At 40.8% G+C, this 25,750-nt stretch overlaps 1 protein-coding gene across 11 annotated transcripts in view; it reads left to right on the top strand.

The window, feature by feature from the left end:
• Positions 1-25,750, top strand: part of ZMYND11 (zinc finger MYND-type containing 11) — a 139,847-nt gene that overhangs the window by 98,189 nt on the left and 15,908 nt on the right. For 4 of the 11 annotated variants that reach the window (XM_061585777.1, XM_061585774.1, XM_061585775.1 and 1 more), the window contains 4 exons: positions 3,843-4,002; positions 8,134-8,178; positions 14,119-14,280; positions 24,723-24,800. In XM_061585777.1, the coding sequence (XP_061441761.1) occupies positions 3,843-4,002; positions 8,134-8,178; positions 14,119-14,280; positions 24,723-24,800 (445 nt within the window). Of the gene's footprint in view, positions 1-3,842; positions 4,003-8,133; positions 8,179-12,396; positions 12,449-12,471; positions 12,611-14,118; positions 14,281-24,722; positions 24,801-25,750 lie in introns of those variants that run through there. The other 7 variants (XM_061585779.1, XM_061585778.1, XM_061585782.1 and 4 more) reach the window with 5 other exon arrangements.

The following is a 25,750-nucleotide window of genomic DNA, read 5'->3' as shown; positions in this document are numbered from 1 at the left end:
CCTAGGGTTTTTTTATACTTGGAAATTAAGAACACCGGTTATGCTTTTCTTAAAAAATAAAATAAAAACTGCATTATTACCCAGACAAAATTTGTGCTTTTATACCTGCTTGTTTGGGTATACATACCTATGCCAATACACACACTAAAATCCTAAAACCTTCAAATCATGGATTTCCCAACTCAAATATCCATCCTGTCTTTCCATTGCTTTCTCTACAGTCAACCTGAGTCAGTGGGGTTTTCTGTGCTTCCCTTGCTAAATTATCAACTATTCTAAAAGATCTGGTTTATTCTTAATACTGCAGGACATCCTTTGAAGTTTTTGTACAGAGATTTGGGGACTGGATTACAAAGCTGTCATTGCCTACAGTGTAGTTGAGAAAAGCCAGGTCCTTTCTGGTCCCTGGTTAAACCAATTCAGCAGATTGTCATAGCACTTCAGTCTGTAACTTGGAAAAATGAGACCCCAGAAGCGCAGCTAGTGTGGCTGCAAGAAAGATATATATATAAATGGAAATGAACTGATTTCAAGTGAATTCCGACTTATGGCGACCCTATGAACAGGGTTTTCATGGTAAGCTTTATTCACAAGTGGTTTACCATTGCCTTCCTCTGAGGCTGAGAGGCAGTGACTGGCCCAAGGTCACCCAGTGAGCTTCATGGCTGTGTGGGGACTGGAACCCTGGTCTCCCAGGTCATAGTCCAACATTCCAACCACTATGCCACACTGGGTCTCCTCATTATATATATATATATATATATATATATATATATATATATATATACTGTATATAAAACCTTTAAAGGGATAGCCTTTAAAAGAAAAAAAAACAGGTTCTCTCAGTCAGCAATATTTTGCCATTTGAGTAAAAAAAAGATGTTCTTGATATAATCTTTCTCTATATGCAGTCGGTTTGTACAGGACTAGAGAAAGCGGCTGCAATTAGGAATTTGCAAACTAGAGTAAGCAACAGGCTCCCCTGCCCCGCACTTCCCCTCCAATGAGTGGCTTTTGGGGTAGTACAAAGTGGCAGGTCTTTAATTGTCTAAAGCTACATATTCACTGCCTTCAGATATCAGAACAGCAGAAAATGTATTTTCTTGGCATAATATTAAATGCAAGTATTTTTCTCCCCTGTCAGTTCTATTTTAGTTTTATTTTAAATTTAACTGTAATTGTATTTTTATTTTATTTGTATTCTATATTGTTTTTAAATATGTTTTATATTGTATGTTGTACTCCACACTTGTTCGTTTTTAAATGTGGTTTTATCTTGCTGTACACCGCCCTGAGAGCTCGTTGCTATAGGGCGGTTTAAAAGCGTAATTAAATAAATAAAATAAATAAATAAATGATACATTTAGCATGTGTTACCAGGCACAGAGCAGACAATGATTCTGCGTTGATGTTTTTCCATTCATGCACCCAAATTTCTGCGTAGGCCATGATGAGCTGAGAGTTTTCAGTGCTTACCCAGCCCCCCCCCCCCCAAGTCTGTATCACACCACCCTTAAAAGGGTTAGCTGAAGTGGCTCTGAGTCAGCTCTGTTTTGGATTGGCTTGAATGAATGTTTGTTGTTCTAATTGGCATCATTGGCAGTCTTTTATATATGCATCTTAGGTCTCAAAGTGGGTGGGTTGCTGCTGCATGTTGTAGGAGGCGTAAGCTCATAATTGGCTGCTTGTAGCTCTGGTGGATAATGGACAGATGAGAGGAAAGGCTTAAGTACTTGATCACACTCTTCAAGTACTTGAAGGGTTGTCACGCAGAGGAGGGCCAGGATCTCTTCTTGATCATCCCAGAGTGCAGAATACATCATACTTTTGGATGAACTTCGGGGAAAACTTCCTAACTGTTAGAGTGGTAAAACAATTGAGCCAATTACCCAGGGAGTTGATGGGCTCTCCAACTCCGGAGGCATTGAAGAAGCAGCTGGACAGCCACTTGTTGGATATGCTTTAAGTGGGATTTCTGCATTGAGTAGGGGGTTGGATGCATTGGCCTTATAGGCCCCTTCCAACTCTATTATTCTATGTTTCTACTTTCCCTTTCCATGGTAGTAGACCTGTTCTTTCCCCTGAAACCAAGGCTAAACTCTCCTGGGGAGACACTCTTCCACACCAGAAGCTATAGACACAGGGGCGTCACTAGGGCGGTGCGGCGGGTGCGGGCCGCACCGGGTGACACCACGAGACGGGGGTGACACCCAGAGCCTCCCCCCACCCTAGGCGCTGCCACCGGGAAGCAGCAAGGAGGAGAGAGAGAGAGAGATCAGGAGCGAGCGCTGCGACTGCCCTCTTCCCTCAGCGCCTGCCCTGCCGCCTCACAGGCTGGCTCCTTCACACTCCCCTGCAGCTCACTCCCGCATGCTCTTTCTCTCCCGCATCCCTCCATCTCACGTGCGCGCTCCCGGACGCAAGAAACCCACTGGAGAAAACCCCGATCCTAAGCACGTGTACTCCTTTGAAGGAAGCCCTCGGTGTGTTTTTCAGCAGGACATGCATCCCAACCCATCCCACCTTTTTCATCGCCCTGTTTACTTAAACTCAATCGCAACCTAAGGCTGAATGTAAATGGGTAGTAGGCCCTTAGTTTTTTTGTAGGTACCGGGAAAGGAAAGCGCAGAGGCGAGGAGTTAGAGCACCCTTCCTGCACGTTGTCGCGGAAGGCAGAAGAGATCATGCTTCACCAGAGAACGCCGGAGGCATCTGGTACTAACTAGGCTAGAACTGTGGTTTGATTTTCCCCTTTCCAATTTACTTCTAGCAAATGTAACAAACAACAAAAAGGGTGGGAAAACTGGCTCATGTTTAAGCAAATCCTAGACCGCACTGAACTTAAGGGCATCCTTCTCTTTTCCCCATCCTAATTCAACCAAGCTGCTAGGATTTTAAGAGCCCATTGTCCCACGGCCCTTAGTGACTCAAAACCACCTTACAGCCGAGCCATGTAACTTCCTGACCGCCTCCTCTATGGACAGACCTGGAGGGCGCAAACTCCCTCTGGCACCTCAAGCACTGAAAGGGAGGTCCCAGTCTGGGGCTCCTGATTAATGTGCCTGGAAAGCAACTTTTTGAAAGCAAAGTCAACACAGGAGATTTTGGGTGTGTTCCTATGCATAACGGAGAGCTGCCAAAAAAGATGTGTGGCGATTTCTGGAGAAAGGCTGTCTGTGCCAGGCAGCGTCTTAAAATCTTCTGATTTCCTTCTGAAATCGGGTACCCTTGATGCGTCTTTCTTTCTTTCTTTCTTTCTTTCTTTCTTTCTTTCTTTCTTTCTTTCTTTCTTTCTTTCTTTCTTTCTTTCTTTCTTTCTTTCTTTCTTTCTTTCTTTCTTTCTTTTGAATACATACTCCTTCCCCTTACAAAGAACAAGCAAGACACGGGCTGATTATTTTGTACTCCCAGTCGTGGAAGGGCCCTTATGACACACTATATGGCCGGTTAGTTCTCCCTATGCTTAGCTCCAGGGGCGTCACTAGGGCGGTGCGGCGGGTACGGGCCGCACTGTGTGACACCAACCCTAGTGACGCCACTGTATAGACATTCCAGCAATGATAGATAATTTTCTCATCATGGAAGCTTAAATGTTTTTTCTCTTGACTTAAAGTTAATTGTGACAGAGTTTTCTAAATCGGGTTCTAAAATGTATGAACATCTGCTGTCAGTATGATATGAGCACACAGTGTACGAAAGAGTTAAGGAATGCAGAAGTAACAAGCAGGGGAGGGAAAAATCGAAAAATATTTCAGAATGTTTAAATAGGCGCATTCATATCACAATGTATCTGTAAACATTAACTTGTATTTGTGAGAAGTTGGCTTCTGCTTTCTTTGCAGGTATATGTCTCGGGTTCATGGTATGCATCCCAAGGAGACCACACGCCAGCTTAGTTTAGCTGTGAAGGATGGCCTAGTTGTTGAAACCTTGACAGTGGGATGTAAGGGATCTAAAGCTGGTATTGAGCAAGAAGGATATTGGCTGCCCGGAGATGAGATTGTGAGTATATTTTCCACAAGACTTTACACTGCATTTTTCTATGTTGACTTGCAATCTGCTGTTTGCAGCATGTACTAGCAGCTTAGGCAGAGGGCCTCAGAACAGTTTACTGGATAGAAAGTTATTTTCTTTTTATAGTCTCATGTAGCTATAGGAATTTTGGTTTTCAGCAAAGAAGGATTTAGATCGAAAGTAATTATTACCTGAATGAGAGCCTTAGAGGTGAATGAAGCAAGTTTTGTCTTTTTCAAAAAACCATACAATGTGTATAGATATTGTGTACACAGGTACACGTGGAGAGAGAGCTATTGCACTCAGTTGTTGCTTGCTGGCTTCCCACTGGGGCATCTGGTGGCCACTGTGAGAACAGGATGCTGGACTAGATGGGCCACTGGCCTGATCCAGCAGGGCTCTTGTGTTATTATTTTTTAGCCATAGATTAATTTTGAGATATGGAAATTGTAGGCCGAGATCCAAAGACCTACTCTAAGCCGAAGTTTCTGACTTTTTGTTTTTATTTTGAACAACATACCATGTCACAAACTGCTTTTGAAGACACCCCTCATTTTTCAAAGGAGGTTTGGCATGGGGAGCTGCTGATTGTGAGAAAACTAAGCCCAAAGCACACAAAACATGTAATGTGGTTCATTGGATCCAGGCCATAGGGTATAAGTCCAAAACTTATGGCACAAGGGGGGGGGAAGGAAGAGGAATTTCAGCAATAAGTCAACTAGGGGTAGATGTTTTACTCTATAATTCCCCTATTGTAGTAGGGTATATTTGAAGCACCTAATATTAGTCGCTGTTGCAAATGGGTGTGACCAAGAATGGCTGTTCTTATGTTCTTTTGCAGAAGGGTCCTGGATGAATGTCGTCAGAGGAGCTACCAACAAGAGTTTAGGAGGCTCACTTGGGTGTAGGAATAGGATGGGGTGGCCAGTTTTGTCTTTAAAAGTCCTGAGGATTAGGAGAGCCCAGGACTTCTGGTTAGGTGAGTGGCATCAAAACCGTTCAGATGCCCCAGTTTGGTTTGGGAGTTGGCACAGAGACCAGCCTTGAGCTTCCCCATCAAATTGATGGCAATTTGGCCATAAAGGTCTGATGCTTTACCTGTGATGTAATTCTGAGGTGTTACCTTCTAATTATCTTGTAGATGAAAAATGATTATGAATTACTTTGGATAACAATATAGCCTGACCTAATCAGAACTTTCTAAAACTTATGTATTTATTTCAAACCTAATTTACATTTGCGTGAACCAGAACTTACTAGACCACTGAAAAAAGATTATGCTATTTCATCAATAAGATAAAGTTACCATGTTAAAGGGTTCTAATTGAAAAGTTGATTATAAATAGCTCATCTTCGGTTGAATTCTAGGCTCCAAAATAAGGCTGCAATCCTGAACAAAGCTTTTTACAAACTTGTTCCATAAAGAATAGTAGGATGCCTTTAGCCTCATCTGATGAGGATGATTCCTTAATAATAGTACAAATCCTATGCATGTCAATTGGAAAATAATTCAATTACTCCCAAGGAAAGTGTTGTACATATCTTAAATTATGAGGAATTACATCCATACCAACGGTACAGTATCTCAGCCTCAAAAATAAAACAGGATTTTTTAATTATAATCTAGAGCAACTTTCTCCAAGCTGGTGACCTCCAGAAGTTGCTGGACTACAACTCCCATAATCCTTGACCATTGGTCGTGCTGACTTTGGAGTCCAAAATATTTGGAGAACACCAGATTGGAGAATTCTGATCTAGAGAAAAAGAAAGCAGGGTCATTTAGGTGTAGTTAGCAGTTCAAAAAGGGTAACTTTTTTCCTTTTCTTCAATTTTTGGCAACATGTTCAGAAAATTGCTGCTTCTCCATTTCAGCTGTTATTTTTCTAAGTTTCAAATATTCTTCACACATTTTACATGACTTGAGAAATAGTATCATATCAACTTAGAATAGTAGAGTTGGAAGGGGCCTATAAGGCCATCAGGTCCATACTTTGTGGTGCTGGACTCAAATGCTTAGTTTGGTTAGCATAATGCCTGTGATATTCATGTAAGACATCATGCACACAGCATGTACTTAGCACAAAATTCTGATTCTTTTTCTTTAGTGCAAAAGTAACCAACATTCTTCATGCAAAAGATACGGCGTATAAATCAAGCAAATGTCCATGTCATTCCACAGTTTACATAATTATTATTCTGCAGCTACTCAAGGAAAGGGCAGTGAGCTTTATATTGCACTGAAACCCCACCACTATCACCGTTTAATATATATCACAATTTAAAATCTGGCTGAGAAATCCTTGCATTGCCCATATTCTTAGCCATAAATTAGTGAGAAAATTGCTTTTTAAAAAGTGAACTGAGATTCTCAAAATGCTGCATTATGCACCCAGTATAATTTTCTGTGGATATTCTGCACTTGCATGGAGTTGTAGAATATGTACAGTGTATGTACAGTGTACAGTGTATAAAAAAAACCTAAGAGGGTGTGAGATGCTTTCTCTTCCCACGTACCTAAGGACCACATTTAAAAAGGATTGTACCCATTATAGCTGCCACAGAAATCATACTTTTTTTGAACCTCACTGATGTAGTGAGGATTAATTTAATTAAATCATTTTGGAATGCCAAGATGAAAGGTGTTATATAAATGCAAACTATGCATATCTTCTGTAAATAATGAGGCTAATTTACGTGCTTTAGTTTGTTTAATAAACACCCTGACATTCATTTAGAAACTTTTAACACTTAAAAAAAATCAATTACTGCAATCACTTTAACCCCCCCCCCCAAATGCTGTTCTTGGCACAAAAGGATGAAGCCACACTCTGTTACCATTTTTTGCATCTTTTGCATCATTTGTTTTGAATTTTCATGTGTCCAAAATGTATATATACTGGGCTTAGGCAATCTCTTTGAACTCAACAGATATGCCTTGGGGTCATTAATATTTGGTAGAATTCTGATGCACATGGGCTGCATTTATTAAAAGTTTATTGTTCTATGTGCATCCTTGATCCTAAATACACCAGCCATGATCCAGATGCAAATGTGTATCATCTCACCCACCTTGGGGCTTAAGGAATAGGAGGAGCATACAGGAGTACTCTTGTAACATAAGAAGTAACCCTGATTTCCAGTTATTCTGTTACAGGTTTGCACACCTTGTGACCTATCCTGTCATGGATGCAACCCACCAGCCATGTATGGTGACCCACCTGGGGCTTATTAAACCTCCTGCTTTGTGCTCTTTCTCTGTGATGGCAAAAATGGGAGGGAGGGTTGTGTTGCCAAATATCTGCCAGGCCATAGTAGATGACTGGAAGACTACGTTTAGGTTGGTGGGTGACAAGATGGGCAGGTGTGTTCTTTAGTATGTTCAGTAGATTAAAAACAATCAAACACACAACTACTATTGAGTCCCAATTTTTAAAAAAAGTTTAGTATTGCAATGAGTTCTTCACTTGTTTTTAAAAACATAGTTCCAGAGCCACCTGTATATGTGCCTTTATAGTCAACAGGTTTTGTATTAATTTTGTATGTATAATTTTGTATTAATCAGTCCTTTTGGGGTTGAATCTCTCCATGTGGTGGCAATGTAATTAGTCAGATATCTGATGATGATTCGTTTTGTCTGCTAGTACGTTAACCCCACAGGCCTCCAACTTCTACATGTAAGGGAAATAATGTTACAAATTTGCACTAGATTTTCTGATTGTCCTAGATGTTATTTTCTGAAGGACTGACATTGATATAGTACCTTACGTGACACATGCATGTGCTTTTTCCCAGGGGTAATTCAGTGAACAAATTAATCCCTCTGCTGTTCTGAACTATGCCAGAGATGGAACCATTTTGACTCTTTTTTGGTTTGTTTGTGTGTTTTCCTAATTAATTTAACTGCTTGGAAAGCTTTCAGGAGCACAAAAGAAGAGGGAGAAATGAATCTAGATAAAGCAGCCCATAGAGTTGGGAAATATATGTGTAGTCAGGATGCTATCTGTAATAGTTTGCTTTCCCCATATCTATGTTTCAATTCGTTTTAGCCCTTTGTGCCTCAGATGGGTTCCAGTACAGAGACCATGTGTTTTTGTTTTTGTTTTGTTTTTATTTTGAAAGGCCTACAGTATGCAGCCTTTCTCCCGGACAACAGCAAAAATCAAGGTGAACAACTTTTGAACTATGTAGTCTTTAATTTCCTGTTATATTCTCTATTTCTGTTGTACATTAAGATAGATTAGATTGTTGCTTCTGCAATTTTCAAGTTACTGTATTAATAATGCTTTGCATCCATGTTTCATGTAGTTCTGAAATGGGCCTACATGATACAACACTCTTGTTAAATTATTATTTTTCTTCTTCCTGGGGAGCTGGAAGTGGTTGCTCACATGTTTTGCCACAAGATGTGAAGTCGCAGTGGTTTCCCTTTTATCAGTTATTTTGGGAGTAGATGATGACATCTGGTGGCAGACATTGCAAGTGCAGAGGAGGACGTGTTCTGTACTTTCTAGATCTTCCATTATTAGAACACTGGCAGCCAGATGTTAAAGTTATATAAACACCTCCTGCCTTATGGAAGGAAATCACATGGCAAATATAAATGCACATCCCTGGTCCTGCAAATGTTCCAACACATATTCAGATTGAAGGCCTTGATATATAAATATAACTTTAAAATAGTGACTTGAAATCTGTCTCAAGGATACACATGATATCTGCTAAGAGGCATTTGTCAAAATTCACCCTTTTGCCATTAGGATGCATTTTTATCTCTATAATTTTTATCCTTGTAATTTTATCACTGAACTTCTGTTGCCGCTATTAAATTTGAATTTTTAAAATACTATCTTTTTAATGAGCTGTTTTATTTATTTTTTAAAAAATTGGTGTTTTACATTCAAAATATAAGCTCCCTGCTCCCACCCCTCTGGCACACAGACTACCCTTCTACCCAAGTTCATACTCCTCTACCCCTCTATATTCTTCAACATGGGTCATGCAAATAGTTGTTATCTTTCATTAATCTCCTTCTCAATCATATCTCTCTTTATAAGCATGTCTCCAAGCTTTAAAAACTGGTAATAAGAATGCTAAAGAAAGTACCTGGTTTTGTCTTATGTTTCACTGTATTTAGATGTCATGCTACACCATAGTTTAGCATGCTGAAAACAAGCCATGATGAACCTTATACTTATGTACTCTCCTTTCTCGCTTGCCATCTAGCACAGCTGCGAGGAATTTGGAATGTTTTGCTTCTGTTTTTGGTTATCCACATATTGCCAACCAAACTGACAAACTGTATTTGAAGCTGATTTGTTTCAAACAAACCTTAGTTAACATTAACCACAGTTTGTCAGTTTGGACAACAACAAGCTGTGGTAAAGGAAAAATGGAAGCAAAAGCTTTCACACTCATCCTTGTGACTGCACTGGATGAGAAGAGGGGAGCACATGAGCCTGAGGCTTGCTGCAGCTTGTTTTGTTGACATTAAAATATGGTTTAGCATGACATCCAAACTGGATTATTGTCTTTGACTTTATAATGTAACTGTGAAGAGCACATTTGGAATGTCCTGCAATTTATAGTTATTTTCAAAAGCCATTAAAACCTAATGCTACTAACGCTTATAGTAAAAAGACCGTCTGTCATTTCAGCGTTTGTACCTAGATCCATCTAGCCTATGTTGCAACATAATATGCCTGTGCTATGTTGGGTGGTGGATGACTGTAAAGATGGTTCAATCCTAGCGTGTCAGACAATTAAGCAGAAAAGCCACTATCTGACCAAGCATTTTATCCCATTACACCATTCCACACATAAAATTGTGACCTGGGTTAGCTGGATCCAAGTTGCTAGGAAGCTCTGTGAAAAAGCCCTTGCGTACAATGGAACAAGAAGGCATTCACATTCGAGCCATTTACTAGTGTTACATGAACATCACATTTGTGATTTAGAAAAATGCAGTTTTATCTTCTTGGGAATTTTTGTTAGCTAATTAATAGCATCACTCAGAATAAGGGCCCAATTCACCCAGAAGTTCTCTTGCACAAATCCTACAGAAATTAATGAGAGTTGAACAAGCCCTAGTAGTGCTGTTGTGCATTTCTCTCTCATTTAAATGAGAGGCAAGGATATCAGTGGCTACTAATCATGATGGCTATGTTTTGCCTCCCCTGCCAGAGGCAGTATGTCTGAATATCAGTTGCTTGGAGTCACAAGTGTGGAGAGTGGTCTTGTACTCAGGTCCTGCTTTGCAGGCATCCTACATGCATCTGTGAGGATGCTGGACTAGATGGGTCTTTGGATGGGGTCTTACTTTCATCTGATCCTTGAAGAAAGTCTTCCCAGTGGATTTTGCCCAAACTTTTCCTTCTTTAATAACTGGGTCTTTTCTGCTAATGAACATTTGGCAAACATATAAAGAAGAGGAAAAGTCCAGCATGAGAGAACTAATGAAAATTCACATCTAGTTAGTCTTTGGTAAATAGTATATCAGATGTACAATAAGGTGTGCTTTGGTTTCTTTATGAAATATTTTGATCTGAAACTGTAGATCTAGTATAGTTCTAAGAAGGTGCTGATGAAATAAAAAGGGAACAAAATAACATCAACACATTCATTTTATAGTACTTGTGTAGAAAATATTGCACATGTCTTTCTATTTTTAGTATTGTAAATATAGTGTAAAGGGTAAAAATTAAATCTAAAAGGTAAAGATTTAAGGGTTTAATTTCTATTTATTTTTAAAGTGGAAAGACAAAGTACTAAGAGCTGGTTTACACATGATTATGGTTTATTTATTTATTTATTTATTTATTTATTATTTGATTTATATCCCACCCTTCCTCCCAGCAGGAGCCCAGGGCAGCAAATAGAAATGCGAAAAACACTTTAAAACATCATAAAAACAGACCTTAAAATACATTAAAACGAAACAACGTTAAAAACATTTTTTTAAAAAATGTTACCACACAAATGCTTCAGGAGTGCATGGGATCATGCAGAGCCTATGCAAATATAGTATTTCTGTGAACTTACACTTCAAAATGAAAGCTATTAATGTGGCTACTGCGGTTTATACAATCAGAACAGCACTTTTAAAAGTGCTTGTGATTATGCAAATCATAGCAGCCACATAGGTTGGTCACACAAACTACACCTTTGTGTGAGTGAAAGTCCCATATACTCCCATGATGCTCATATGGGCTTGGCCATCAAATGTCATCTGATGTCAAGAATGTTTACCTTGAATGCAGACACATCAGCTTCAAAGGCTGATATTCACAAAAATGAAATACTCACAAAATGAAATCACGAACCAGTTGCTTGTAACCTAACATGTTTTTTTTTTTTTAAAGGATGAGATATTTCTTTCATATAACAAAACGTTCTGTGGAAATTAAAATACTCTCAGTTTAGGGTGTCCAGTGAAAAAGAAGACAGGCTCCTGTACCTTTAATAGTTGTGTAGAAGTGGAATTTCAGTGGACATAGGTTGTCATGCAACTGCTAAAGGTGCAGGAGCCCTGTTTTATTTTTTAACTTGGTTACCCTATCTCAGTTTACATTATAAACAAGTTCATTACTGGTTCTGAAGTTATTCTCCTTGTACATTTAGAAAGTAAAATGAGCTCAAATTGCACCATCTCGTGCATTGAAAGATCTTTGAAGTGCATCTGAGGGCCTCTTGCAGTGAGCTGGTTCACATGCCACATTAAACCATAGTTTATTTTAAACTGTGCTTTAAAGTGAATAAATGAGTAGCATGCTGGCCCACCCTGCTCCTCCAGCCTTGGCTTCCTGATCCTGGATTGTTTGTGGGAAACAAACCACAGACACTGGTTTGCACATAATGCAAACCCAGCCTCTGGTTTGTTTCCTCCGCAGTGTGGCAGGACAACAATCCATGATCAGGAAGCCAGAGGAGCTGTCACATTAAACCACTCCTTATTTTAAAGTATGGTTTAAAGTGCCATGCAAACAAAAGCCATTGTGTCTGAGGGTGCTGGGTGCAACTAATGGTTCTGAGGCTGCTTAACTGATACCTGAACTAATCTTGTCCCTCCAAGCAACTGCTTGGGTTGCTTCTGAAACAGAGCTGGCATTGTTAGGGATATAGTTGTAAACTACCACCAGAATATTTATTTCTGTTATTTGTAGTATAAAGGCATTGTACACAAATCAGGATAGCTGAGTGCTAAGCCATGTTTTTTTCCAGTGAGACTTCAGTGAGCATGGCTAGGAGTTTAATTGGACCACGAATTGTACACACTTATTATATTGATTTCAGTTTTTTAAGGTAATAGCAGTTGAAGAGCATTTGAACACATTTTATCGATTGGTAGCTTAATTCCTTCCCAGTGACATCAGTGGGGTTTAAAGAGCACTTTGTTTTGGACTGTGCTCATTCCGAGTTGGGAAACAGAAGTGAGGTGGTGAGAGACAATTTTTACTTTTTTTCTGAATTGTACTGAAAAATCATACTTGTAGGCTTCATTTATACAGTTGCAAACATTTGAAGGCCCTCAGCCTTGACCAAGACTGAAATCAGGTCAAACTTTCCAATATTTGAATTGATTGAAATCACATTGCAAAAGGTACGTTAAAAGGGGGGGGGGAAAGCTGCTTAATATTGCCATATTCTAAGGTTTAAAAGGTGTGTGTTTTGTTCTGCTCTGTTTGTATGTTCTTGCAAATTCCTAAAGTTTATCCTGGTTGGCTTATGTCAGGAGTGCTGAGCTTTTACAGGGACCTCTGCTTTAACATAGTGGGTCAACTTTGACAGACTTTTCTATTTTATCCTGAATGCCTCTTGCATTGTTTAGCCAGTTTCAGTAAAGAAACAAGAACTTAAACTAACCTTTCTGCTGAACCCACTCAGAGCAAAAACAAACTACAAAGCAGCAGAATCTGGAAGAAAGGGGGAGACAGATCAGTCCGTACAGTGCTAACTTCCAGCAAAAGATTTAAACTCAGAAGTTATGCATCATTTCAGTTAATTTTGAGCTTTCTCAGGCTTGGTTCACACTTAGGTGGAAGGGGGTCCTTATCCAACTGTATGGAATTCTGAAGAAGGGAGGGAGTTCTTTTCCACCTGTGTTCAGCCCAATCTCACAGAACAGTAGAGCAGCCTTTCCCAACCAGTGTGCCTCCAGATGTTGTTGGACCACAACTCCCATCTTTCCTGACCATTGGCAATGCTGGCTGAGGCTGATGGGAGTTGTGGTCCAACAACATCTGGAGGCACGCTGGTTGGGAAAGGCTGCAGTAGAGGCTTACTATCACTTTGTCTGTGCTCTTGGAGAGAAATCAAGAGATAAAGGACCCACAGCTGCTGTTGCTCCACACCAGTCTATCTTACTCTACAGCTATGGCTGTCTTTTGGAAGCAGCAGGGTGTTATTTTGCCTAGTCAGGGGAGATGAGCTGTAGAATAATTTGATGCTTTCAAAAGGAAGTCACAGCTGCTAAAGACAGATTGGTGTGGGGTTGTAATAGCAACTTCTGTACTTGTTTTCCTTTCCAAGAATTCAGGTAAGGAGAATGGATGCGAGAGCCCCTTCTGAACATTGTTTCAAAGGAGTCCCCTACATTCATCAACATTCCAAACAGCTGGAGTAGGATTCCCATTCACACTTTCAAGGAAAAGATTCATTACTAATAGAATAGCAGTGTAAAGTCACAGTTTATTGGTCTAATGCAGAGAGAGACGTCAAGTCACCTTTGCTCAAGAAGATAAAGGTCGCTGGGATTTTATAAAGCTTGCATTATTCAAGAGAAGAATAATTTCTTTTTATAATGGGGCAGTTTTTCAATAAGCTGGGGAAATTACATATATGTTGTGTTTGTGTTGCTAACCAGACACTCTCATGACAAGATTTAAAGCCTTCATTAGAAGTTAAAACTGTAGCGTTCGGTTATCAAAACTTTTGAAATTTTTAGGGTTTGGAGTTTAGAAAAAAGTTGAATAATCCACCAAGGAGGTACCTTATTTTTAAAACATTTATAATGCCTAACTGTTGCTAGACTTCGAGAAATGTGCTTTGCTCATGGCTGTTTCAGATACTGACAGAATGTTCTATCAAATTATTTTGTATTTTTTGTAGGACTGGGAGACAGAAACTCATGACTGGTATTGTTTTGAATGCCATTTGCCCGGAGAGGTGTTGATATGTGACCTGTGTTTTCGTGTATATCATTCCAAGTGTTTATCTGATGAGTTCAGGCTTAGAGACAGCAGTAGTCACTGGCAATGCCCAGTTTGCAGGGTGAGTACATCTGAGCTTTCATGTGCTGAATAGAGACTTGGTATTTGTTATTTATAATTTCAAGAAGATGTTTCTGGCCAGGAGAAAATAACTAATTTTGCCTACTGCAGGGATGGGCGATCTGTGGACCTCCAGACTCTAATTGGACTCTTAACTCCCAACAGCCCCACCCAACATGGTCAGTAGTCAGGGATGATGGGAGTTGTAGTCTCTAACATCTGGAAGGCCACAGGTTCCCCATCCCTGACCTAATGCAACAACAATGCATATGTTAAGTGCAAATCCAGAATATGGTCAAATCTGGATGTGCCTGGGCAAAATCTAGAAAAGCCTGTTATGAGTGGGCATCTCTTGAGACAGTCATTAGAACAAATGTTCTGCTGGATTGGTCTGGAACAAATCATGACGTGAAGTAAGCTGGAATTCAAGAAATACCTAAGTGAAACTCCAAAATAAGTCCTGACAGAAATTTGCCCCAATGGGGCAATCTGTCCCAAATGCAGAAGCTCCAATGTATCCATGGAGCTCCACCATCCATTTCAATAACAAAACTTCCTCCTCCATTCAGTTCATGGTGCATTGCATGTGTAGTAGGCACAGATCAGATTCCTCCACGCACGCCGCCATAGCACACACAAAACTTTGAATAAGAGCCATTTTAACTTTTGTATTTGCCTACATGTTTGGTCCTTCCTACATTTGCCCAAGCTATCCAGATATGCGCAAGATTTGGGATTCTGTCATAACACAGATGATGTAGATTGAATATAAAAAATTCTAAAGAATATGTGCATATTTGCATAAGTAGTCCAGAAGGTTTGCATTTGCTGTAGCAAAATACATACATACATAAATATATATATTTCTTCTGAATTTTACTGATGTTTATAAATGCAACATAATATTGTGGGCTGAAATCCACAATTTTTTTTATTCAAACATTGTGAGCTACTATGTCACACTTCCCGAGAATTTCCATAAAGCAAGGGTCGTTGCAATCCAAATCTCCCTTTTTGTATTCTTTTTTTAAATCATTCAAATACAAATACCAGAGTCTGTTAGCTTTTTTTTTTTTTGCCCCAGTTAGTCATAGTTGGGGCAGGATGGCAGAGGGGAGAGATGGGATATGAGAACTTCATATTTGCAAAGTTCAGTTGGTTAGGCAGGTAGGTTTTCCCTCTGCGGTTCCCCATGTAACTTTTCCACATATACATGCATACACATGCATACCTGGAAGATGTGTTGGAAAGCATTGGGGGCTGTGAATGATCACTGTAGCTTGTGTTGTAGGAAGTTCAGTTAATTCAAAAATATTAATTTTTGTAGTTTAAAGTCCATTGAAGAAGGGGTAAAGTAAGACATGGGCCCCATTTGGCCTCAGCTACAGGGAAGGGGGTTGCTCCCACCCAAATCCTCCCCCTCTTTAGTTCTTGGTTTCCTCCCTGACCAGAGAGAGAGCTCCTTACTCTTTGACCTCCCCTTTCCTCTGCCTTTTATTTGCAGCTTTCCAGCCACGGCTGCTTCCTGCCTCCTTTGCCTTGCTCATTAGTTGGTTGTAGCTCATCAGGAAGCCTCACTTTGGCCCAAGAAAACTGCCCATGACCTCTGTAGCAGGACTGCCACTTCCCATGTGGCTCCCCTCCTCGTCCAGCCTTCCACCTTTTTCTGCCATCCCCTGTCCCATCCCACACACTTGTTTATTTTTACTCAAGCAAATGCAGGATGGTCAGATGCAAAAGAGAAGGCTCCTGCATCATTGTTCAGAAGGGGGAATTTTCAGCATGCTGCACTTTTTGAAATCTCTTCTTCTACACAACTCTTAATGGTTGCAGGAGCTCTGTCATCTTTTACATGTGGGCAGCCTAAGTAAATGTCCAACAAACAATTAATCCATATAGCTGCTGGCCAACCTGATTGCAAATCCCAACACTGTGCCAAAAAAAGCATTTTCAGCCAGGTTTTTACTTCCAGTTTTGCTGCTATAGCTGCTAGCTCTCAGCCACTTTTTGAGATAGGGGACCGAACAGCAGCCTGTGGTTCAGCATTAAAAATTCTTGTAATAAAAATGGGCATGAAATCTCAGGTGTGTGTTTTATTGTCTCCTTAAATTGCACCCATCTTTTTCTATATGCCTTCAGGCAACCTAAGTATAATTTTAGAGGTGAGTGCATGTTCTCCAGAATTCATTGTCACCAGGCCACAAACTCAGCTCTTTTAAAACTGTTTGTCCCTGCAAGAGAGAACAGGAATCGTGACTGTGTACCATTTGGCAAAACAACTCCACCCAGCCTACTCTCCTAGTCACTTGGCACTCTGCCTTAAAACTGGCCAGCTGCATCTCCTAATGTTGGTGTCCCACTATGCATGCCAGCAGTGAAGCAACAAGCATATTATACAAAGCTTTACTTAATGGTGGCAAATACCAGTCGCTACTCAGCAGAGGAACAGCTGATGCAGAAAGATTTGAACACTGCCACTGGTTTACTGGCACTGAAATTTACAGATGTAGGTTTCACATTACAAACAAGTGGGTTTTGTTCATTAGGTTTGCTTAATTTTAGGGTGAGTGCATATTCTCCTTCAGATTGCATTGTCATCAGGCCACAGACTCATTTGTTTTGAAAAAGCAACACTTGGTCTTCAAAAACTCCTTCATACCATTCTTGCTGTCCCTGGTAGGAAGCAGAGGCACCTGACTGTGCTCGGAACAGCAGCAGCTGAATGTCCAAGTGAGCTTTCTGCATTTCCCCGTATCTTGCACAAACTTTTCCTCTCAGTTGCTGTTACTATGAACCATTGAATTAGAGACTGATTAAGTGTCCTCCACCACCTGCACCTCTCTAACACTTGCACTTCACCCCAGATGTCATTCTTCAGCTAAGAAGCAGAAGGATCACTTGGGCATTATGAAATAGGTAGTTAATAATTTCAGGTGGCTTTGCACCTTCCGATGCACCCCTTCCCTTACTTCATCAGTGAAGAAGACAATTCAGAGTATTTCTATGACAGATCAAATTGGGGCCAAGCTAGACATGATAGTGGCAAACCTGTGTATCAAAACCAGGTTGCCACTGAATCCTTATAAAGTGGGGGGAGGATTTAATAGACCTGTGCTTTCTCTCTGAAAGTGTCTTTTTCCCAGCAGTTTTCCCCCTTGTGGAGCTCCAAGGATGTATGCAATTTCTACTGGGAAGGAAAGCAGCTAGGGAGAAGCAATTTGGAGAGGGTGGGAATCAGGAGTTAGAGTTCAGTACACACACCACACACTCTTCTGCCTTCCCTTAATGTTCTTTAAATCAAACACACAATTTATATTAATTTTTGCATGACCCAAGCTGTGTTGTGCCACAGTCACATCTTGGTTGGTCCTTTAATAATAACTGTTCATCAAAGAGTATACATGTAACACCCAAATGCAACTTGAAGTAAGCACAGATATAAACTACTAACCTCTGCTCCAGTGTCTGAGGTTTTACATGTTTTATATTTAAAAGCCTAATGAGATTACTTTGAGGTGAGCTTGCATGTTCAAGATTTAGCAGCATGTGGGTTTTGGCATCAGTCCTATTCTTCAATCTGTTTGCGAATTGAGGCTGTGGGCATACTAGTTGCTTCAAAAGCAACCACAATGGTTTTACTGGCTGCATTTTGGAATGACACTGCCCTCTGCTGACCATACCGCCCTGCCTTCCGCACTGTTGCCTTCAGATCTCTCAGGACCACCCACAGCAAAGCATTGGGCCAATCACTGTTTCTGCCTGAGCCGACACAAAGTATTTCCATTGGCTACACCTGGAAGACAAAGGGGCTGATCTACCAATCAGTTGTGAAACCTCCCCAAAGCTGAATTAAAACAAAAAAACTGGAGCTGATCCGATGAGTTTTTAAGAGTAAAAAGGGGTGGAGTTTGACTACCATCGTGTGTCCCCATTTTGAGAAAAGGTAGAGACGCACTGGAACCTGCACAACACTAAGTGTCTCTCTACCCTGAGATTTAACAAGTATTTTCAGGGTAATGTTTGCAGCGTACATGAAGCTCCCAGGCATTCTCCCATCCAGGTATTGTCCAGGTCCAGATATGCCTAGAACTACATCAGGCACCTGCCGTTGTTGAGTTCATATTTCAAAACTTATATTTCTATGTAGTAGTGGAGTCAAAGTCCAAAAATAATTGATTCAGTATATGAATTTATCCAGCTTGCAACACTAGTGTGTGTTGAAGTGAATTCCCTTGCCACTGATAATGATTTTCTGCTTGTCGTTTAAATCAAGAATATTAAGAGCAGAGAAGATATGTATGATTTTTAAATTGTGTGGGAGCATTAGTGCACTCCTATAGTTGGGATTTTTTTTAAAAAAATCAGAAATTATTTTAAAAAATCCACACAAGCAAGCCATTGGGTTTTTTAGTTATTTTCAGACTGAACAGGTGCATGTTCCTGTAGATGGGTAAAATAATTAAAATGAATAAAAATTCATGGAAGTATCATTCTATCAAAGCAACGTTGGAGGGGGTGCTTTATTATTATTATTACCTTCAAAGAGATGCAAACCAGGGGAGCTTTTTATCAAGCATTCATAGATGCCATTTGCAGTTGGCAAGGATTTATGATTTGAGACAAGTGAAGTTTATCCATCACTATTTGTGTGCAGTAAGTGCGTGTGCACTTGGTATTTTCACTTTTTCCCTGGTCATTCCCTTTATGGACATTGCAGTCAATTCACTGTGTATTGTGGATTCTTCTCAGTAGCTCCAGGATGATAGATCTTATCCATATGTTACCAGCAGCAATATAGGAACTTTGTGTCTCTGGTAAGGCCCTCTTGCAGAAATCTGTGACCTATGTGAGGTTTTTGGCCCTGCCTTTCCTGTGCGGTTGGTGTCATGCCACTCCCATGTGTTAGACCAGGAGTAGCTAGCTTGTGGCCCTCATATGTTTCTGGACTCCATCTCCATTCATCCCCAGCTACACGGCCAATGGTCACAGATGTTGAGAGTTGTAGCACAACATATGAAGGGCCACAAGTTCCCCACCCCTGCGTTAGACAACACTGTCATGGGAAGCTCATGTGATTCAATTCATGGGGTACATAGGAAGCTGCCTTATACCAGATCGCAGTCTAGGGCATTATTGTCTGTCATGACTGACTGGCAGCAATTGTACTGGGTCTCTGGCTAAGGTCTTGCCCATCACCTGATCTTTTCAATGCATGCTTTCCTTCAAACACTACAGGAAGTGCCATAGTGCAGCCTTCCCACTATGGATCAAATCATCAATGCCTTAGCCATCTCATTCATGTAGGAATTGAATTCTCACTAGGACCCCATCTGAACTATACATTTAAAGCAGTATCATACCACTTAAAACAGTCATGGTTTCCCCCAAAGAATCCTGGGAACTGTAGTTTGTAAAGGGTGCTAAGAGTTGTTATGAGACCCCTGTTCCTCTCACAGAGCTGCAATTCCCAGAATGGTTTAACAGTTTATCCTTCTTTCCAGGGTGCTAAGCCATGGTTTGGCTTTGAACCCAGACACATGGTTTATTTCACTTCAGACAAACCATGAGCTGTGGCCCCAGGTTTGTTTATGGACTGAAGGAGAAGCAAAGCTGGCGTGATCTTCTTTTTGGGAACTTACATGTTTGCTGGTTCACGCCAAGCCATGATTTGGCTTAGTGTTGTGTAAGAACTAGGCTAGTATGTGGAACAATTTCTGGGGTGCTTGCCTCTGAAATCAGTTACAGTATAGTCCAGCACAGACAGCCTCCTGTGTGCCATGAATAAGATAAAATTGTTGAAAGTCAGGATTGAAAATACTTAATTCGGGAATTGACAGGGTTTTTCTGCACTAGCATAACAGTAGACATTAAAACTGACAGAGTTGTCTGAATATTGTCCTTTTTTTAAAAAAAGTTGGGACTGTCAAACCTGGTGGACAGATTGCTGCTGGCTAATCTTAAAAACAGTTTGGCATTTGAACCCGCACCTTTTCTGGAAGAGGCCCTTCCTGAACACATTTAAGCCATATTGTTGAATCCTTAAGGCCGTGAGAAATGTTTATTCATGTTACAGCTTTTTAGTTAGGAAAGCTGAGGAATTCGTTTGTCCATTGTTATTTATTTGGCATCCTTTGAATAATTATGTCTGAAAACTGCTGTTGCTTTGATCTTTGAAAAATATGTACACCACTTGCACAGATTAAGCGTAGGGTCACTGATGGACCAGCCATAGGAGACGGTGCCAGAATGTTCACATGCAATTCTGTTTGCTCTAGGGCAGCTTACCAGTAGCTTTATAGTAAATTAACTGGTCACTGAACCAGGTATGTTTTTCTAATAATGATAGCTGTTCAATATAGTTCTCTGGAACTGGTATGCCTCCTCCTAACAGGCTCTTCATTCAGGATGTGAGTGTTTTCCTTGGTCACCTTTTCAGCTATAGTGTTTGAGAGCGACTTCAGAGCTGGGGACAGAAAGCATAAATGCCTCATGCTTCCGTTTTGTAGCACTGTTCCTTAATATTTGAAACAGGACAAGAGGTACTATTACAGGATCAATTCTAGGAGAACAAACAATGCTGTTTTCAATAGCAAGGGGTAACTGAAATTTAACACCTTTATTTTCAGCTATGCTGACTCTTCACTGGTAAAAGAGAATGGGGGGAGAGAGAGAATCAAAACCGTATAGCTTGTTACCCCGAAAAGTACCTTTATACTTTAATGGAGTTTGATAGACAGTATCAAGATCATTCTCAAGAACTACATTCTCAAGAATTCTTATGGAATTCTTTCCCTGCTATATTTTTACTTAGATTTTACTGAATACCAGAACTTTTTATTGGAGGAGAACAGATGATGTTGAAATCCACAGTTATTTGGTTTCTTATTTCCAGAATTTGTGTCCTCAGAAAGTCAGCATTAAAAAATAAGCAAGCTCAATGTTTTTGTTGGGATGTAGGTATCTTTAAACACACAAATACACACGAGTTGCTTTTCTACAGGAGTATACCAGCATTCTGGTACAGAGTAAATGTTTAAAATACTTTAAAAAAATATTTTCTTTCAATTTTTCTGTTTCTTACAGTGCTGAAAGGAATAAATGAATTCTCTTGCAGGAAAGGAATTGCGCTTATTTTAAACTTAAAATTATTTTTATTTCTGCTCAGTGCAGAAGCATTGATACACTCCTACAAAAAGAACATTTACAAAAACAACTCAAAGGAAGAAGCTTTTTTCTTTTGAGAGGGGAACGTTGTTGTCATTTGTTTCCTCCCTAATGCATAAAATACATGATCAACAATCCAAAATACTTGCTGTATGATGGCTGGCTCAGAACTCAGAGGAAGAATGAAACAGTTATAAAAATGTACTTTTACTAGGGGCTGTACTCCTACTCACTTCACTTGCAAACCCCACCTACCCTCCAGTCCCCAACCAAACCCCATCACCACTCTTTAGCCTTCACCAAAGCCAACCCCCTTTACCCCTCACCAAAACCAGCCCCCTCCTCTCTTTACACCTGCCTGCATCCATCCATCCATCCATCCATCCAATCCAGTTTGATATGGGTATGCAAGAGAGCTCCCTGCAGGGAATTTTTCTTACTCCTTAAACATGCTTTGTTTTGCTGGGCTTTGGAGTCCCAAAGTCTGGACTTCAAAACACCTTGCAGGCAACAACGCACTGCTAAAAGTTTATTTAGTAGGACATTGTTGCCTGTGAGGTGCTTTGAAGTCCACAATAGAGCACATTCAGATGAGTAAGTTCCTTACAGGGAGCTCTCAAGCACCAAATCAAGCTGGATTAATCTTCCTTCACATCAGCTGATGCGGGGGGGGGAGTGCCTCTGAATTAATTTGGCTTCATCTCCCTTGCATCAGGTGATTAGCACTTCCCCTCCCCAAGGATGGGGAGGGGGTTGAGGTAGAAGTCAAAACTTTCCCTCACACCCATGTTCTTTTTTGGAGGGGGGAAGCAGCTGTGCCCTTTGCAAACTGTGCCCTTTCCAAGCTGCCCTGTGTGGCTTCTTTCAACAGCAATTGGCAATATCCCTGTTGCTCCTTCCCCCTCCCCAAGTCTTTACCCCTTCTCAGGCTCACCCTTAGTTGCTTCTTCAGCTGCCCAACCTTCCTCCTCTGCCTCAGCCTCCTCTCCTCCTCCAGTCCCTGCCACTTCCTCCTAATTGTCGTCATGCTGTAATTTGCAGGGCTGGCAGCCACACAAATTATACTGTGACGTATTAGAATAGAAAGATTTGAGATGGGTACCAAACAGGTGTTATCAGTTTGCCAGATGTACCAGCACACTGCCAGTAGTAGCGGCACACTGAATCTGATTTACTCCAGGATTGCCACATTTGGCTACAGAAGAACTGTTCTACTGAATAGTTTTAAGGATTGATTTTAAGGATTGCAGCCAATAAGCCAAACAGCTTGCATGCATTAGAAGCCAACATAGGAAATGGTGGTTAGGAAAGTTGTCCTAAGAATTTAGAACAAAGCTGTTTGGGTTTTAGAGCACTCTTCTGGCATAATTCTTTCTATTCCTTTGGTCTGATCATATGAAATGTGCCTCTCCCTGTATTACATACTTCATCAATTATAGTGAACCTCTGAGCTTCTCAAAGGAAGCAGAGGCCTTTGGGTTTCAGAATCTGGAATAGGTCCCATGGTAGCTTAAACACAAGAGGAAAGCAAAAACAAAAAGGCCAATAGTGTGTCTAAGTGGTGACACTTCTTTAAAAAAAGCTAAATAAGGCAATTAACACATTTGACGCAATAAAGAACCTTATGCATGCAAGGTTTCCTAGTGTCACCTTTAGGATGATATAAATCTTAGGCATTCCTCATACACTGAGGTTCTGGGCTGGTGCTTGGCAGCGGCAATGGGCTGAATGTGGGCCAAAAACCTGAAGCTGAATCCTGAAAAGACAGAGGTCTTATGTGTCCAGAGTTCTCATATCCAGGTGGTAGAGAGACTGCCTGTTCCAAACAGGGTTGTATTCCCCCGGAAGGAGGAGGTCTGCAGCTTGGGGTTACTCCAGGATCCAACATTGTCACTGGAGGCTCAGGTGGCCTCAGTGACTAGGAGTCCCCAGACGTTGCTGAACTACACCTTCCATCAGCCCCAGCCAGCATGGCCAATGGTCAGAAATGATGGGAATTGTAGTCCAGCAACATCTGGGGACCCAAAGGTTAGGGAAGGCTGATAACGCTGATGTAATGATTCAGTGGATGGCTTTCCTATCCATACTTTACTCAGTGTCATAACTTATCCCCCTGTCCCAAAATTGACCTAATCAGGTATCTAGATGTCGTTGGGCTTTTCCCATCAGTGTAGCAGTGTGTGAGTGGTCTTGGCTTAAATATCAGTTCAGTCCCAGATTCTGTAAAGGTAAAATTGAGTAAAATTAGCAGTTTAACCTTATGTAAATGGAAAGCCTTCAAGTCGATTTCGACTTATGGCTACGCTATGAATAGGGATTTGATGGTAAGCGGTATTCAGAGGGGGGTTACCATTGCCTCCCTCGGAGGCTATTCCTCCCCAGCTGGCTAGGGCCTGCTCAGCTTGCCACAGCTGCACAAGCCAGCCCCTTGTCCGCAACTGCCAGCTGAGGGGCAACTGGGCTCCTTGGAACTATGCAGCTTGACCACGGCTGCACAGGTGGCAGGGCATGTAACCCCTGAGCCACTCACTATGGGATGATCTTTAGCTGGCCCTTGACACCCAGGAGACACGAGCGGGGATTTGAACTCACAGACTCGGGACTCCCAGCCAGGCTCTCCTCCCCACTGTGCTATACCAGCCTTTAACCTTATAAGGGCAATGAAATATGAACACCTTACATGCGAATATTTATTTATTTATTTATTAAAAGTATTTCTACACTACCCCCTTGCAAAATCATCAGGCAGTATACAAGGACATAAAAAAAAATTAAATACAAACCAGTCCTAAACAAGTTTACCATAGGCTTAATTCCTGTAGATTTCAGCAAATGCACTGACCCAATGAATTTGCAAATGTGCTTAGGAATGTGATAACAGCCTAAGAACATTGTTACATAATTTTGCAATGGCCAGTGGATTCATCATAATGTCCAAAGCTCTTTTTCAGAGGGCCTTTCTTTGATTTCTGATTGTAGGAAAATCTGAGCTATCCTAGAGGAGGGGCTGACAGAACATGTTGGTCTTCTAGTCCAGCATCATCATAATCATCACTCATGGCAGATTCTTGTCTAATCAGCCATTCTTTAGTTTCTTATCATATTGCTCTGGCTATTAATCCTACGCAAGCTGCAAGTAAAGGTTATTCTAGCTTGCTTGGGCCTAGAGTGCTGCACAGTGTTTTGTCACTGAGATTTTTAACATCTTTGTGTTGTACAATTTTGAGATATTCATGAAAAGTTAGAATTCTTTAATAAGACTGCTTTTTTTTTAACCAGAGCATTAAGAAGAAGAACACAAGCAAGCAAGAAATGAGCACGTATTTGCGCTTCATTGTCTCCCGCATGAAGGAACGAGTGAGTGTTGAAACTTAATGCGCAGTTGCACCTTATAGCAAAGCACCAGATTCCACTGCTCTTCCTGTACCTTTCAACTCATTTCTGAGGCAGGAGACAAGATAGTGGTGGCTTCTCTCTCATCCCCCCCCCCGATGCCCCTTCTGGTCCTTTTGTTCTCCCTCCTCTACTGCTACAGTGCTAGAGCAAGGTGGGCAAAAGGATCGCATTAAAAGCATGTGTCAGAAGCACTGCTGCCTCGTGTATGAATTCAGCTGAAAATATGTAGGGGAAATCTTTAGGTTGCAATCTGACAACCCTAAATAGAATCATAGAATAGTAGAGTTGGAAGGGGCCTACAAGGCCATCAAGTTCAACCCCCTGCTCAATGCAGGAATCCAAATCAAAGCATTCCCAACAGATGGCTGTCCAGCTGCCTCTTGAACAGACTTCTTCCATAAATTATATTGTATTTGGGAGAATACAGATACACTCCCTGTGTAGCAAATAGCAATGACTGCAGAGCCCTCTGTACATGAGATCTCCACCTACCCTGTGGAATTCCCTCCCCTTAAATACTAGGCAGGCACCATCTCTGTTATCTTTTCAGCACCTATAGAAGACTTTCCGCTTTTAACAAGCCTTTTGAGTTAAGACCTATTCCAGTCTGCCTCTGTGTTGGAATTGCTTTTAATATGTTTTTTTTAAAAAAAACAAAACATTTTTTTCTAAACAATATTTTTAACCCTTTTTAATAAAGATGTTTTTAAAGCTTTTTTAAAGAATGTTTTTAAAGTTGTTTTGTTTTAATGTATTTTAAGGTTTGTTTTTATGATGTTTTAAAGTGTTTTTACTGCTTTTGTTTGTGACCCGGGCTCCTACTGGGAGGAAGGGTGGGATATCATCATCATCATCATGTGAACTTGTATGTGAGGGTCTGCTCTGCCTAAGGTCCCAAGGGCCCTCAGAAT

The sequence above is a fragment of the Rhineura floridana genome, chromosome 10 (assembly GCF_030035675.1).
Source record: "Rhineura floridana isolate rRhiFlo1 chromosome 10, rRhiFlo1.hap2, whole genome shotgun sequence".
Lineage (NCBI taxonomy): Eukaryota > Metazoa > Chordata > Lepidosauria > Squamata > Rhineuridae > Rhineura > Rhineura floridana.
The sequence above is the reverse complement of the archived record's forward strand: the minus strand, read 5'-3'. Positions and strand labels throughout refer to the sequence as shown.